Source organism: Pterocles gutturalis, unplaced genomic scaffold (assembly GCF_000699245.1).
Source record: "Pterocles gutturalis isolate BGI_N339 unplaced genomic scaffold, ASM69924v1 scaffold876, whole genome shotgun sequence".
Classification (NCBI taxonomy): domain Eukaryota; kingdom Metazoa; phylum Chordata; class Aves; order Pterocliformes; family Pteroclidae; genus Pterocles; species Pterocles gutturalis.
The window spans coordinates 32466-50079 of record NW_010105183.1 but is presented as its reverse complement, the minus strand read 5'-3'; the positions used below and the strand labels follow the sequence as shown (position 1 = coordinate 50079).

Sequence of the window (17614 nt, the reverse complement as noted above, 5' to 3'; positions counted from 1 at the left end):
AAGTAATATTTATTAAAAGAAACACAATAAAAATATATCAAGAATCATACCCCTTTATAAGCCTTTACATCATTCCAGAAAATGCAAATTTCCTGTCTCCAATTTTCGAATACACAATCAGTACATTCAACAGACTGTAAATGCCACCAAAGTAAACCGTGTTTGTTTGCCACCCTTTCGTATCAGATATTTTCCAACAGCAAAATTCAGTACTTTTCACTGAGCTTTCCACAAGGTGAGGTGAATTCCATCCCACAGCGTAGCAGCATCTAAGACCATTTTATTTATTCACATTCTGGGAGACTAAAAGCCATTATAATCCTTGAGAAGGGGAAGAAGGAAATATCAGAGATCTTGAATCCATGAATGGCAAAAATGGAAAGCAGATGACGACTGCTGAGTCTTGAAAGTACATGGGCATCAGCCAGTAGCAAGTTGAAAGACAAAGGACACGTTTCCTCTCTCAGTGTATAGCTAATCTGGGGAGTACCTTGTCAGATGACGTAAATTGCAAAAGTTCACGGAGGGAAGTTCAAAAAGCAAGAAAGATAAAGGTGTAGAAGATATCAGTGTTTCCTCAAAAACAACTGCACCGTTGCCAAAAAGAGGTGCTTCACTCAGTGCAGTTTGGAAGATTATTCTCCAGATACTTGAACTGTTTGAACAGACGTCCCTAGTTATGTGGTATCAGCCGCTGTAAGATGAGATACTGAGCTAGATAATTCATTTCCCACACAACAAAGCAACATCCATGTTGTACTGTACATCCTTTTGGGTTTTCGTAAGAGCAGCTGTTATCTGGAATGATTTCTCAGTGTCATGAGTGTTACTCCCTTCCCAAGAAGATCGTTTCCAGCTATTAGTTTTCAGTATTCTGTCTTGAACCACACAGCTTTGTACGCTGCAGCCCGTCTCTATCCTCAGCTATGGAAGCTGTTCATGTATTGGATGTGTTGATGACTTTCTTCAACTTTCTCCTTTGCAGAGCCAAGTTTAGGGTTTTGAAGAGAGTATCCTTGCTGTTCAGAACGTTGTAGCGATTCACTTCCACTAACCTGCTGAAATCATACGGCTCAAAGGTGAAATTCAGTGTACGGTAAGGAGAGTCTTTTGTCTCAATTACAAAGTCACCAAAGGATTTATCTTCTTCTGACTCACGTTTAACTCCTGCAGCAAGGGGGGAAAAAAAATAAAACAAAACAAACAAAAACAGCCGTGGTAGACTCATTTTAGTTGGATTCTGCAAGGAGGATATCACTAACAACTCTGTTGAACCTTAACTTTTTCCCCAAAGCTCCTTCCTCAGATTTCAGCTCCTTCAGGATCCAAAATACTTGCAAGCTGAAGGTGAAGTATTATTACCCTTTCTACTTCCACTAGACTCCAAAACACAGGACTAAAATATATTTTAATTGTAATAAATTAAGCACATCCATGATTGTCATGATCAAAATCGGAAATACAAAGCTCACTTCTTCCTGGAAGTGATGTTCTGCACAAAAATAAAAGACATGAACACCTTGAGTTCAACCAACCTGAGGCGGTTAGTATACACTCTTCAAAACATGGTAACTCATGTTTTTAGCACCCTGTCACTTAAATTTAAACACCAGTCTTGAAAGATGAACATTAAAGTAATTTGCTAAAAATATTTTTGCTTATTACTATTATAGAAATAGTAGTCTTGAGCCATATTCATGCCCAACACTTTGAAACTCTTCATCATTGATGACGAAATGCAGCCAGAGCCTGACAATTAATAGCATTAATACCGATGGCATTAACAGAGTGCCTTACAGCTGCCTTGCCTGCCTCAGCCCTGCACATTCTTTTCTATGTATTCCAAAGGTTTTCTTCAGGATGCTGTTTCCTCCCTGTATGGGAGAAACAGAACATTTAATTTTGTCTTCTGTTCCAAAAAGTTTAGTTTTATGTTTCATCCCAGTGTTCTTGTTTGATATACTGAGGTGGCTTTACAGTCTATATTAATCACATTAAATGAAGCAAGGATTGTTTATCACTTGACTTTACACCACAAGGGCACAGGCCACTTAGCAGTGATTAGTCCCCAACACTTGGCTGCTTAGCTGTTTATTCACATCCAATAAACAAATTAACTTACTTAATCTGATTTATAGGGTTTTCCTATATATTCAGAGTAACTACAAGTAACAAAATCAGGTATCAGGGTAGAAGGGTTCAGAAACAAACAAAAATATTGCCTAAATTTGATTCCCATAGCCTTTAGATTTTTTTTTGTCAGCTTCTTCTCCCACTTTCTCGTCCAAAACACTAGTGAAAGCTGATTCCGCCTTAAATTAAAGCAACAATTTAATAATTATAGGGTAATACTAAGAAGAATGAAAGGAGGGACACTGAGCCCACTGAATTTTCCTGTCAACACACCCAAAGGACTGTAAGAATAGTTCTTTAAGATACAGCTCCCTTACCTGGAGCTTTGTATTTCTGGAAGGTGTCATTCACCAATGGGAAATGGAGCACAATTGGAGCCTTCGGATTATCATCATCCACAAACACGTAACACTCTTTTGGCTTCTTTTCATCTTCCTTATTATATTTGATTTTTGGAAAAGGAATTTCCCGCTCCTCACAGTATTTCTGAGTCAGCTCTAAAACCTGTTGTCAAAGAACAAAAATAATTTTGATAGAATACCAGCAACACCTCTAAGATCAACTAACTACAACTGCTGAAGGGAGAAAGTCTTCCAACAACTACAACAACAAAACCGACAGAAATCCAGCTTCAAGTTGGCAGAAACAATTTCTCTGGCTCACGGTACAGAAGAATGAAGAGCAGAACTGAGAACTGCTACCAAACATCAACAGTTTCCAGCTGAAACTTTTTATGTTTTGTTGCTCTAAATACATTCACTTGACTTTCGTGCACTTAAAAATAAACACTTGTATGTACAGGAGATAACTTGTTTGCATGAAGAAAATCACCAATAGCCAATTTTCTATTCGAAGTGTACATCTAAGAAACAAGATTATATGAGCTAAGCAAATACTCTCATTTTAGGTAACCATCTATTTAGGCTTCTGAAAAGTTTTGAATCTTTATGAAACATGTAAGGATTTATTCTAATGCACTCTTTCATTAGTGCTCGTATTCAACATCAACTGATCTACCGCCATTGTGAATATGATTCTATGTTTTTATCTTCACGTAATAATGATCAGTTACATCTCTCACCTCAAACGGAGCTTCCCAGGAAAAATTGAATGACAAGATAACATCCACATCCCTCTCTGGCTGGAGTACCAAAGGAAAGGGAGAGTTGATAGAAAAGCCACCATCCACTAAATACAAGCTCTCTTCCATGGGGGTGAGCTGGTTAGGAAACGCATCCAGATGAGTGCCTGGAAGACACTCCAAGTAACACAAGTAACTATAATGATTCATTACACACCTCTTGGTACAAGCAACAAACAAAGCTTATGCTGGGGCTATAAGAAGAAAAAAAGACGTTCTAACATGCACGTTCATCTGAGACTGACCTGTAAAGTCTGATGATGAGCTTGCCTTATATGACAGAACATACATAGTGGATCAAATTTTTTGCTACGTTTTAAGGAGAAGTAAATTCCCTGACTCCAGTGGAACAAAGTCAAGCTCCCTTCTGCTCTGTACTGTCAACTGTTAAAAAATTTAACACACTATTTTATATAACAGATACTAATTTACCTCTCCAAGCCACAAATTTCTTGATGTTAACATAATCTTTATGAAGATACAATCCCTGCATGAAATTGAAGGTTTCTCCACATGTGAACCGGGACTTGAAGAAATCCTGAAAAATTTGTAACAAGGGGCCACCAGGTATAACCAAGCGAGTCTTCAGCCGTGTTGGATCTCGGAAATGGGATCTCCAGCAGTCATCTGCAGAAGACACAGAAAGATGCAGAACACACAGAAAATGCTTAGCCAGCTCCAACATTTCAATCAGAGTTCTTTCTACAATATTTAATCAGTTGTCCTAAGGCTGAATTTGTCCTCTAATAAAAAAGTATTGTAATTAAATTTAAATGAGATACATATTCTACAGTTGGATGACTTACCTGCCCTATTTATAGGGCACAGCATTACTCAAATCACATCCATATTCATTTCAAACCCACACAAAGAAACCCTTGCTACCAAGTGACAACCACTTCTGTCTCATAAAACAACAAGCATCCACACACGGTAGCATTTACAGTTATAACAACAAAAGTGTGGGGGGGAAAAACTAGGGCTGCAAAAGCAGAGAAGAAAACCTCTCCCCACACTACTTACTATAAGGATATAGCTTTGCACCCTGAGCAACTCTCAGCCTTTAATACACTTCCTTTTCACTGCTAGAGAGGCATTGTACAAATGGAGAACAATGCATAAACATACAACAAGCTTTTCCAAGATTACAACAATTAGGCCAAGGAGGGAACTGAAAACCTATTTTCCACCTCCTGCTCAGCAGTCCAGTTTCTATTTGTCCTCTTCTCATGATTAAGACCCCTGCACTGCAATGTGTTTAAGACAGCTCCCAGAACTAGCCCAAATTTATAGTCAAAATTTATAAAATTTATGTACAAAATCTATAAAAAACAGGAAGATAGTGTACTGAAAAACTATAATTACTCTCTTCGCTACATGTGTGATGGAAGGCAATAATACACAGTACAAGAGAAATCTGTCCGAATCCATCCTTTATGCTAATCTTGGAAAACTACACACAGCACATTTTTGAGTCATGTTGTTTGTATGATCATTCCAAATCCAGGAATATTTTTTAGAAATTCTACTATGTTACCATATGTTCTTACCTACAACTTTGATAACATCTTTGAAAGAATCTAGAAAGCTCAGTCCTATACCAACCACCTTCAGGCAGATATCATCCAAGCTTGCAGCAAAGGCACTGCCCCACATTCCTGCAGGAGAGATATGGAAGAATTTAATACTCAGAAGGGTTTTCACAGTGTAACCACAAGGCCTATAATTCAGCTTCCGTTTGTCATGGGAGAGGGCTGTCGCTTGACCCCTACTATTCTACCAGGTGATATTTGAGTTTAAACCATTGAGTTAATCATGTGACATATTCTGATGTAATAATACAATGCAGAAACTCATACAAGAGAAAAGCTCTTCTATCAACAAGGGAAAGATAGCAAGAGAATGGGAAGACCTAAAGCGTAAGTTTTGGACAGGCAGCTCATAAGAGAGTCTTCTTGCAGACTCAGGACATCAGACTGTAATAGTATGAACTTACATCTAAACCTTTGGAAAAAGACCTGACATTTTTTTCCCTCCTTCAAATTTTTCAGGAAGGGACAAAAAGGCATAGGTTTAAGTTGATGAGTCCCAAAAGCAGCATAGCTCCTTTCCATCTCCCCATTTCATTCATTACTGTAAGGTCCTACCTTGTAGAAAACAAATCCTAGGCTCTGGATGTTTCTTGATGAGCCGTCCCATGAAGAACTCACTGTCAAAGTCTTCTGTTCGGACAAAAGCTCCATATTTGCGAAATCCAACTTCATAGGGAGTGAACTCGCACCACTCTAAGAACAAGCCAACAGGATACGTACTCAAAGTAAACATTGGTTAAAATACTCATTTGATTCCCATGAAGAACTCACTGTCAAAGTCTTCTGTTCGGACAAAAGCTCCATATTTGCGAAATCCAACTTCATAGGGAGTGAACTCGCACCACTCTAAGAACAAGCCAACAGGATACGTACTCATCTCAAAGTAAACATTGGTTAAAATAATCATTTGATTTCCGTTCACACAAGGGAGACAGAAGGGAGTCTCCCTCCACTGCTTTCACCATCACTATGGATTTCTCTGCCACTCTTCACAGTGAGCCTATCTTAACACTTGACTAATTAAAAAGTCTGGTACAGGCTTTCATTGACAAAATACAACCTCCTTCCTAACTTTTTGGGGAAAAAAAGAAAAATCTCATCTTGCTCCACCTTGACTTTGTTACTGCAGAAATAACCTGACTATTTTACTATTACAGCTATTAGGGTACTGACTTGAAATCTCAACTGACCCACTGCATTGGACTTCATTGTCTGCTTATCAAAGTGTCCCCTCATGCCTGAAAGCTTTCCACAAACATTTACAAATTAAGTTCATTGTCATACACACATACTCCTACAGAACAAAATAAACAAACAAAAAGGTCCCATAATGGTACACAGACGGACGCAAGCATTTTGTGTTCCTGTCTCACTCTATCTATCCTTCCTTGTTGCATCATATTTAAAGTTTCAAGTGACCTGGAATAAGACCGACCTTCACTTTTTACTGTGTATAACCAGGAAGAACTCGGGCTGCTAAATACCGCATGCTAAAAAGTTGCCAATCCATCATTTTACATTAATCCTACACAAATTGATTACCTGAGACTACAAAAGAAATTAGGCCACCTCATTACCAAGGACTTCAATTCTCCAATTCAGACACAGGCTCATGTATTACAAGAGTCTTCCCTCTCAGCTCCTGAAAACTTCAGGCACTTTCTAGTGAAACACATGGAGCGGCCAGCAGAGTTGAATCTCATTTCTCTGTTATAGCCATGATGAAGACATTTACAACCAGGATAACACTCTGCCAATCAGTATCCTTAACTCTTGCACCACCAGCTGCTGCTTGAGCCATATTTCCCATTGTCACCTACCCACTACCCAAGGAACTGGACAGGTGAAAGGAATTTATGGATTTTAACAAACAAAAATAAATTTGCCACGTTCATACCTGCAAAGTCACCGCTGCTAATGTTGGGTCTCACGTTGACAGCTGCATAGATAGGATAGGGGTTCTGGGCCCATTTCACTGCTTCTTGCTGATCAGACAGTTTGGATGGATCTTCCTGGTCACAAGCAAGGAAGGAGAAGCACAGTTCAGTCAGATAAGTTCTGCACCCATACTTAGATAATTTGAAACTGTTGATTAGCATTTCTGACTAACAATGCTACTAACTCAAAATCCCTTTTCCTCCCTCTGTCCATGCATATGGTTAGATTTTGACAGAATATTTCTGCAGTTTCCTATTTAGAATGTCAGGTGTTATTAATAAACTAGTTATCCCTCTGATTTCAATTAGCACAGCAAATACTACATAGTAACACCATTCTGCAAAATCAACATCATTCTCTCAGGTTTAACCTGCCCAGTACAAAATATTTAATAGCAGTCTTTCCAAATAAACACTGTATTTTCCTGTAGCATTGATCTATATGACTTCAAAATTTTTACTGCAGAAGGATGCTGGGAAACCTGGGACAGAAAGAGATGAGAACTCCCTTTGTTTTGTCCACACCACCATCTATTCCAGAACAGCTCACAAAGGTAGAGAGTAATTGGTTTGTTGACACAACACATGGGTGGGCAGAGCTCCCACCTGGAAGACAAACAACGGTAGACATGTAAACGTGAACTCTTACCTTCTGTTGCAGGAAATATTCCACAATAAGGCCCCACAAATCCGTAAAGGAAACTTTCCGTCCACTCATCTCCATTGCATTCAGCTCCTGGAAATAGTATTTCAGTCGTTCTGGGGAAAAGGCCCCTGCTTTGCTGCTGGACACAGCACCCTGAGCTCTTCTGATTGCATCTTGAAGGTCTTTCTGTGACCAGTCAGGGTCTTGATACAATGTCGATAAACACCTGAAAATGTTTATATTAATGACATCAGTAATAATGACTCTCACGCATGAGCTAGCTATAACTACTGGTGAGGCACTGAACTAAAAGCTTGAGAAGTCTAGCTAAAAGGCAAAACACTGTGAAAAGAGATTATAATAATGGAACTCTGAAACCTAAAACAGCCTAAAACCCGACACCTACAGGACAACTCCATCCTCATTGCTAACCTACCTTCTTTCGAGGATGTTCAAAACGTCATATGCTAGCACATATAAACCAGTTCATACATATGAGTTAACTCCAGGCCATAACAACCCTGAGAGACTGGCTGACAGCAAGGCTGCTGCTGCATACAGCAATAGAGGCCATAGCCTCCATCAGAACACAAGTCTGATTAAATGAGAAACTAGCTTGGACTATCGGCTATCCACACGAACAGACGCCTACACTTGTTTGAAAGCCTGTCTCTGAACTTAAAGGGGCAGACCAGATCACAAGGTTAGTGGAAGAATACTGGTACCCAGGAGTTAATTTAGCACACACGGCTCTGGAAGGGAGGATTATGCTGTCGGGTTGCACAGCTCACCAGTGAAATCATTTCAAAAAAACAGTGTACTTATGATTTCACCACAAACTCCAAGAACTGAGCTACTGAAACATTCTAGCCATCTCTAACACTTCAGCACATTGCTCCAGTCCACCAAAGGGCAAGCCCATGCTGTTCCTCTATTCAGCCACATAGGCCATTTTGGAAGGCGGTGACACAGTGGTCCGTGTGGACGTTTCCAGTGACTTAAACCACCCTAGTTATCTTCTTGGCAAGAGCAAGGAAATGGGGAAAGTTTTCGAAGTCAGGGCTCTGAGGGAACACACAGCAGTTTTATTAACATAATACGATCTGATATTCAACTGCCAGGCTTGCAAAGCAGCAGACTCATAAATTCAGCCAGCAGCTGTACGGGTCAGAAGTGACAACAAATCTCTTAGACTCTTTAGGATCCCCATCAAAACTCGCAAGTAAGAGCTGATAAAATATTTGTTGCCTGTCTACAAATCACACAAATGCATTTTTGGCCTTATTTTGCATCAACACCTGTAAGTTTCTGGAAGCAACACTGCATGTAACTCACCAAGTAGAGCCAGAAATTCCACAGACATATATTGCAGCATCCAAAAGGCCCAGCTGCTGAAGACCAGCAAGACTGCCGTAGAACGACGTCAGTGCTCTCATCCCACCTCCAGACCCCAGCACCGCCACGACTGGAACCTGCAGACAGCAAACTCAGGAGTCAACCACAGACTTTTGAATTGCCAATAAATCACAGAACTAATCCCATTTAAGTCTCATTCTCATAAAAATAAGAGATAAAAGTCTCTATTTCTATTTGCATTTCAAGTAATGTCAGGTTTTATTTCAACCAAAACTCCTTTTTCTACTTTGTAATTGAAACACATTGTTTACTATAAAACATAGTGTTGTCACATTAGAGAAAGTCACTTACTGAACTTACTATGTATATTATCACATTTACTTGCATGCCATACAATATATACATAAGAACAAAAAAAGACCATCATTCTTACAACAGCACCCAAAGATCACAGAGCAAGGCATCAAGCTAATTAGATCTAACAGTGTGCTCAAATCACCAATTAGGAAGCTGTTCCTGTGGTCTGAGCTTCAATTTGGCCATTCTGAAACAGGTTTTCCCATCACAATTCAGAGCTCAATGCCCAAGATACAGGAGTTCAACTAAAGAAAGTACATACATTCTGAAAATTCAATTTTATGTGTTCCAAAACACACACACCCCCCTCAAAATTTTAGAAACAGAAGAACAGTTGAGACTTCAGAACCGAAATGTCACAGGGATCTATCTCATGCCATGGTGAATGTGAACCACGTTTTCTGTTGGTTATAGGCAAAGAATCCTACAATACCTAATTATCAACCAAGAACAAAGGATTTTACCAATCTCACTACAGCACTGTGCTCAATACCTCATCTTTTGGAGGGGATTCTTTTAAGCGAAGAGTCTTCCTCAGTGCCTCAGAAACTATTTTCTTCCTTTTGTCCAAAAACTCTCTCTCCTCTTTACAGAGGTCAAAACCCAGACGTATATCAAGATCCCAAGTGCTGAAATAGAAATCAAGACAAAAAAAAACCCAAATTTTTAAGGTTTTGTAATTACCAGGAGAAAGCAACTTCTGTGAACACACAATCTAGGTGCTGATCTGAATCACTGGATCAAACTCTTGAATTAAGTTTTAGCGTATGTCTATACACCAGCTATTTTGTAACAACAGCTTTTGGAATTAAAAATTAAACTTCTCCCTATTGTATTTCTCCCTCAATGTCTAAATACAAAGCTTGTGTCAAAGAGTATTCAGAATAAGTTTCAGGAATTTCACAAAAGGAAGACAAGGTTCTCACTAGGTGAAGAAGATTGTATGAGGAGCAACTGAGATCACTCTATTGACATGGACAGAAATGAGGGGAAGAGCAATTTTAAAACTGAAATTTGTGAACTTAAGAGGCAGAAGGGGACAACTCAGTCCCAATAAACTTGCTATGAGTTTGTAAAAAGGGAGCTGGATCTTCAGTTAACGATGATATACCAAATGACCCTATCAACTTACTAGCCTACTGCTCAGTTTTGTGTGTTATTCTTTCCTTATCACTTCTTTCTTGCACCCTTCCTCTATTTTGTAGTTCAAGCTCTTCACACACTGAGATGTCCTTTCCTGTTTGTCAGTACAGCACTGCAGATATTATCAGAACTATCTGTACCTAACAAAGATACTTAATATTTACACCATCAGCTATTTTAAGTTTAACCATCAGGAACAAAAAAATAGTTCAGATTTCAGTAGGATTGACACCAATCCAATAGACAGTAGATGCAAAGTGAAGAGTCACAGCCTTCAGAAGAAAAATAACCAAAGACATCTTTCTCTACTCTATCTCAAGAGATCAATGGAGAAGACAGACCTCCCCAGAACAGCAGGGAGAGTCACTCAGCTCCTTCATTATGAGCATAAAGGCCTTTCCTGATTTTTAGAGGTCTTTGAGGTTCCCACTCACCTCTCTTCAGTTTTCAAACTCATATCCAAACTTCGTCCCTGCGAAAAGAGAGAACACATCCTACAATTGATAGCAACTACATAGATGGGACTACTAACTACAGGTTACGACATCAATGGGGTCACTAGATACTAAGCAGCACAGCAGTCTCACCCACAGAACTACATCTCTGGAACTCCTTTCCCTTACACCTATTTCAGACATTTTCAACAGTCTTCGCAGAAAGTAAAAACATGTACTCAGAGAGCAGGGTTAAAAAAAAAATTATTTCTTCTGCCAGCTTATTGCTTTTCTCCTCTGATATTTTTCTTTCATACCCCAACAGACTTTTTGCTTTGGAAAGTGATGAACTTTATAATTATTTTGCATGACTGAACCATGAAAAAATTTTTAGAATAATTGCACTGAGTCATCTCATTATTTCATTCTAGATATGCAAGAAAACAGCACTCCTAAGAATCATGTGCAGCTTAACTTTCCAAATACCTATAGGCAATGGCGGAAAAAGCTATCCCGAGCACATGAAAACAAGTGCAAAATGATGACATTACCTCTCCCAGAGAAACGATTCTATCAACTTCTTGTCCAATAGGAAGGGAATTAACAGGTACAGTCCCCAATCCCAGAACTGTGGTATGCTTTTCAATATCAGGGTTCACACCATCCTAATAAAAACCAAAATGTTATTTGAGCTCTCCAGAAAAGTTAAGACTTTCATATGTCAAAACAGCAAACAATCCTTAAGATCATTATAACTAAATCTTTCCCAAAAGCCTAAGGTTTTCAAGATCATCCTGCTCTCTGCTTGACAGATCTTTGCTGGGATTATTTCTGTCACTCAAAGAGCTTCTTTTTTTTAATATAGCTGTCTGCCACAGGCAAAAGATCTTCAGCTCCAAACATAAAACTTCTCCCCAAAATATTGTGTTCTGACACGTGTCAAGAAAGCTCACAAGCAAACTTGCATTCTGACTTTAAAGCAGGATTTGGGAAAGATACCAACAAGGTAATGGCATAAGACACACAGAAAAAATACCACAAAATAGGAAATAAGATAATAGCCTTAGGGACAAATGGGAGTACGCAACTGAAAATATAACCATCTTTACAAGCAGAGCACACTGAAGTTTGACAGAAAAATCTCTGAGTTTTCTCCCACATTGTATTACCAAGTAGCAAGCTTTCTAAATACAGAGCTGTGTGCAGGTTCCTAAATTTAAAAAACTTTCATATCAGAGAGCCATGCTCAAACCCACACACCCTACCAGGTGGGCTGGAGCCTTTACACCCACCAAAGGCCTCAACCCTCCAGAAGAGACAGCACCTTAAAGAAACAACAGGCTGTCACCCTCATCACAACAAGAACCGAAGACACACAAGGAACTAAGCATAGATTTCACAGACATCTTCTGACCAAAACAGCTGTCCCGAGTCAAATGCCCCTCTAAGCCCACTGTCCTCTTCCTAACAGGGGCAAATAACGTGCATTTAGGTACAGGGCAAGCAATATTAGTATGTTCCTGGCACTCTCCTACCTCTGATAAGAGAGGAAAGGTCAGACTGAATCGCTTTGTGCTCTATGCCAGCTCTTGAAGGAGTATGTTAGCAGAACATACTCCTTCAAGAGCTGGCATAGAGCACAAAGGGGTCGTTTGGTTAAAGTTTACCACCTGGGCCAATCTCCATGGCTGACTTCTACCATGTTTTTGCCTGCCTGTCTCTGAGGTTTTGACTACTTAAGTTCAGGTCTCCCTCTCCAGCTCATGCTTGCTGCTCAAGCAACCCCATTGCAAAGCTATTTTTCCATATTCCTTTTTACGTTCTCTTCTCCTTAGCTGCCTCTAAAGATCACTGTCTGCATTTACACTGCCCAGCTGCTTGTGGGGATGCATGACATCACTGAATAAATAGTTTCCTTGCTCCCATTTTTGGTGTCTGGCCATACTGGGAGCAGCAATCACAAGGAATATTCAGTCACTCCTATGGGTACCTGTAGAAACTGTGAAGTGATAGACAAAGCTAAACAAACTTTTGCAAGTAGCACGTGCTCTACAAGCTTCTAACAGAAAAGATTTGCTATAGAGTATCTCAACAGCTGAAAGTAAGGGGTTGGAACTTGATGATCTTTAAGGTCCTTTCCAACCCAAAACATCCTACGATTCTATGATTCTATGTTTTCATGTAGCAAGCATGTGCAGATTCTGATTTTTTTTAATCCCCAAGTTTGAATGAATTTTTAAGTGTTAGGGAGAGCACCATGTTTAGACAAGTTAACCTCCTTACCTAATGTCAAAGATACAACAAAAAGTCTGACATTTTTCTTAAATTTTTAAAATAAAAATAGTAGTGTGTAAAAAGCAATTATAGAGAAAAACTCGTCTCACTGCCCATAAATTCCTAATACATAACCAGAAAAATAATATATCCATTCTAGGCAGGCTTCTAGCCTACAAAAAATTGATCTGAGCAGTTACAATATTAGAGTTAGGTTTGATCAAAAAGGTTTATCTGGAAGTGATGAATCACCTTTATAATAGATGGTCCCTAGCACCACATACATAGAGTACTCCACAAGAAATTTGCTTACAACACAAGCTTTTGACATCCACACATACCTGAATAATACACCCAAAACTGACATCCCTGAACATCTGAAGAAGTCCTTGGCGTTCTTATGATCAAATTAAGGCGATTCAATTTCTGTTTAAGGACATTTTCATGGGTACTTGTTTTGGAGTGGATTTATTCAAAAGGGGGCTGTAAACTTAGTAGCAGTCAGCATGGATGCTCACCTGTAGGACAGATATGGTTTGCTCCAGCTCCACTTGCAGTTCTGGACACATTTCTTTATCCACATGAAAGACAAATGAGGTTTCATAATCATCCTCATTGTCCAGTCTCCAAGGAATACACAACTGCTTCTGATATGCCCCTGGAACAGACAGCTTGACCTCACAGCTCCCTGTACATCAGAATAAGAAGTTTAGACCACAGGAGCCATTTAAATAAATGTTAAAAGTCAGATACTTGTTAAGTGTAGCTGAGACTATGAAAACACAAGCAAAAACTCTTTTGTGGTACCCAGTGGAAGTGACCCAATATTATTTAGTATTAAAAATAAAAGCAAAATTAACTTTAAAGGTTAATTTTGTAGTCTGTATATAAAAATGCACTGTACAGACAGAGAATCACACCTCTCCTCTCATGCAAGGAATAAACATGCTGAAAAGTAGATCTGACAAACTCTACAGGAAGCCCTACCTTGCTGTTTCTGTTTTGTTTTTTCCTCTTTGCTGACAGTGCCTTGCAGAGACAAGCAAGGATGAACCTATGAAAAGAAGAAACCAGCCCCGGTTAAGAGATTTTAGTTCACTTCTTTGTTGAAGCTTAATCCCCCCACTATAGTAGGTGTAGGTTTACAGCTGCAAGCTGTCAAAAAACCAGTAAAGATTATTTTGATCTTTCAAATAAAGAGTAAATTCTGTTTCAGCAGCATATGAATATTTGCTCTTGTTTCAAGATCAAAACCGCCCTTCCTATTCCAGTTTTTTTTTTTTTACAACCAGTACTTCATAGAATCATAGAATGGTTTTGGTTGGAAGGATCATCAAGTTCCAACCCCCCTGCCATGGGCAGGGACACCCTCCACTAGACCAGGTTGCTCAAAGCCTCATCCAGCCTGGCCTTGAACACCTCCAGGGATGGGACATCCACATCCTCTCTGGGCAACCTGCTCAAGCATCTCACCATCCTCACAGTAAAATTTTCTTCCCAATATCTAATCTAAACCTACAGTATTTCAGTTTAAAATCATTACCCCTCATCCTATCCCTACACTCCCTGATGAAGAGTGCCTCCCCATCTCTTCTGTAGCCCCCTTTAAGTACTGAAAGCTGCTATAAGGTCCCCCTGGAGCCTTCTCTTCTCCAGGCTGAACAACCCCAATGCTCTCAGCCTGTCCTCACATGGGAGGTGCTCCACCCCTCTGACCATCTTCATGCCTCTCCTCTGGACTCACTCCAACAGGTCCGTGTCTTTTTTTTATGTTGGGGGCCCCAGAACTGGACACAGTACTCCAGGTGGGGTCTCACGAGAGTGGAGTATAGGAGGAGAATCCACTCCCTCGACCTGCTGGTCATGATTTTTTTGATGCAGCCCAGGATATGGTTGCCTTTCTGGGCTTGTAAGCACACATTGCCAGGTCATGTTCAGCTTCTCATTGACCAGCACACCCCCAAGTCCTTCTCAGGGCTGCTCTCAATCCATTCTCCACCCAGCCTGTATTTGCACTTGGGATTGCCCCCACCCATGTGCAGGACCTTGCACTTGGCCTTGCTGAACTTCATGAGGTTTGTGTGGGCCCACCCCTGAAGCCTGTCAAGGGCCCGTTGAGATGGCATCCCTTCCCTCCAACACGTTGACCACACCACGCAGCTTGGTGTCATCAGCAAACCTGCACACGATCCCACTGTCCATGTCTCCCACAAAGACATTAAACAACACTGGTCCCAGTACCGACCCCTGCGGAATACCGTGTGTCACTGGTCTCCACTTGGACATCAAGCCATTGACCACAACTCTTTGAGTGCAACCATACAGCTAGCTCCTTATCCACCGAGTGGTCTAGCCATCAAACCCACGTCTCTCCAATTTAGACACACGTTGTGTAGGACAGTGCCAGATGCTTTGCACAAGTCCAGGAAGATTATATCAGTTGCTCTTCCTTTATCCACCAATGCTGTGACCCCATTGTAGAAGGCCACCAAACACCAAAACGGTCAGGCACAATTTGCCCTTAATGAAGCCACGTTGGCTGTCACCAATCACCTCCTCATTTTCCATGTGCCTTAGCATAGTTTCCAGGAGGATCTGCTCCATAATCTTGCCAGGCACAGAGGTGAGACTAACTGGCCTATAGTTCCCCAAGTCTTCCTTTTTTCCCCTTTTAAAAATGGGGGCAATGTTTCCCATTTTCCAGTCAGTGGGAACTTCATAGTTAGAAGTTCTCAACACCTGAGGTTCTTCTGTTTTACCATTTTTCAAGGCATGTGTGCGTACCTGTTGAGAACCTGTTCAGATTCAAGCAAGCACTTCATAAATTCTGCCATGACTTTCTGTACTAGATTGTTGGTGTCCTCATGAAATTTAGTCTCTCGCACCATTCAATCATCAGCTTCCCTTCTAGGACAGCAGATGAGACACTTAATTGGCCATAATTGATCCAAAACATAAGTGACTACTCCACTGCTTAAATGCAAGACTGATTTGCTAAGGGAAACAAGAACATAAAAACTCTCCTGCGAAATAGTTTGCACAACTGTGCTATTAAATGCCACCATTTTTTCCTGAAAAAATGTTAAAACTCTACATTTCAACCATTATGAACTCTTTCTCATCCTTTTCTCCTTATTAAAAGGCATTACTCCAGTCCCTTTCCTTTGGGGCGAGAAAAGAGGTGGTAACAGCTGTATTTTTAACGCATAACAATTTTCTTAGACTGCCCCAAGAGAATAGACATATCCCTCAAGATGAAGTCTCCCACTCTCAGACTCAAGAGTTATCACCTACTTACTAATGGCACGAATAAAAGTTTAGAAATAGTAGGTGTTAAAATAAGAACGGAGACTACACCTGGTCAGCATCTAGGCTATAAAACTCAGTATAATCTGCAAGACTCACTAGCCTTCTAAAGATTTTTTTATTTACATCTTTTACAACAACCCCCACTGAAAAAAAAATACCTTTTTGTGAGCTGATATCAAGTTTTAAAAATTGAGGAAGGTTTTTGAACCTGCAACTTGAAAGGTAGATGCTGGAGAGAATAGGAATTATTTTCATACAGGACTTGAATTCTCAACAATTCTTATCCTCTCATTATTAAAAAATCTACCTTGAGGAGTAAATCCCAAAATCTATGTAACTGACTTCCATGTACTCACCACAAGGACTCCATTGGTCAATACCTCTGCAGGGGCATCTGAGCTGTGAAAGGAAGAGATTTAATGCAAATGAGTTTTGTTTTTAATTTCTTCATCCTACTTTACAAACTAAGTGCCTGGATAAGAGGTAGGGGAAAAGGGTCCTCAGTGTGAGGACCCTTGTATGATCTATGCAAACTAGACTGACACCAAGTATATTTCCCTTTACTGAACAATGGGGGAAAAATACTGAAGAAAAAATTCCTCTGCAACCATAAGCATGTGCTATAAGGTCTCCCCATCTCAGTTATGTTGATAACCTAGAGAAAAGCTGAGCTTAGACAGACTATCAGATAGATAAAGTATTCAGTTGTTTATATTGCAAGGTTAGCTGTATAAGCTTTCCACTCCTAAATAACTCATCCACAAAACGTTCCATTTCCTTTGCAGTAGTGTCATTCCCACAAAGTCCAGCAAAATTTCTTTTTTTTTTTGGTACTGCAAAAATTGTGGTGACTGAAACTTTAAGAATATTTGTGATCAACCATGGGTGAATCAACCCAAACACCACAGAGAACTGTAAAGCATTAGCCTTCTTATGGGCAAGACTGTCCCTGCACATAAAAAGCAACTAAGACAACATATTTGCAGAACACAATTTCATTCATCTCTTCAGGTCAGACTCACCATTTCTCCAGGTAAAACTCTACATCCAGCTCTTCTTTAGCCTTTGAAAATAAAAGTTGGACACAGGTGACCCTTGATCTTGAATATAATAATGAGAAGTTTTTCCAAGAGATTAAGCTTTCTTCCTGTTACAAACTACAGTAACTTTTTTTTTTTTGGCTTTTACAAAAGCTCCAGTTAAATTTCAGAAGGTTTAAATTTATGCCTTTTGCTGTTGTTCTTTAAACATTCCGTTCTTCTGTGATGGTGTGCTTCCCCACCCCTCCCCCC

At 39.9% G+C, this 17614-nt stretch overlaps 1 protein-coding gene across 1 annotated transcript in view; it reads right to left on the bottom strand.

The window, feature by feature from the left end:
• Positions 1-937: 937 nt before the first annotated feature.
• PLA2G4F (phospholipase A2, group IVF) overlaps positions 938-17614 on the bottom strand; it is a 27057-nt gene continuing 10380 nt past the window's right edge. Inside the window, exons 5-20 of the mRNA XM_010087266.1 lie at positions 17345-17385; positions 16679-16721; positions 14001-14067; positions 13532-13701; positions 11291-11404; positions 10740-10777; positions 9656-9791; positions 8785-8921; positions 7453-7675; positions 6764-6878; positions 5422-5559; positions 4825-4932; positions 3707-3901; positions 3215-3381; positions 2451-2637; positions 938-1167 (exon numbers count right to left, since the gene is read on the bottom strand). Of these exons, the coding sequence (XP_010085568.1) occupies positions 938-1167; positions 2451-2637; positions 3215-3381; positions 3707-3901; positions 4825-4932; positions 5422-5559; positions 6764-6878; positions 7453-7675; positions 8785-8921; positions 9656-9791; positions 10740-10777; positions 11291-11404; positions 13532-13701; positions 14001-14067; positions 16679-16721; positions 17345-17385 (2109 nt within the window). The remainder of the gene's footprint in view (positions 1168-2450; positions 2638-3214; positions 3382-3706; positions 3902-4824; positions 4933-5421; positions 5560-6763; positions 6879-7452; positions 7676-8784; positions 8922-9655; positions 9792-10739; positions 10778-11290; positions 11405-13531; positions 13702-14000; positions 14068-16678; positions 16722-17344; positions 17386-17614) is intronic.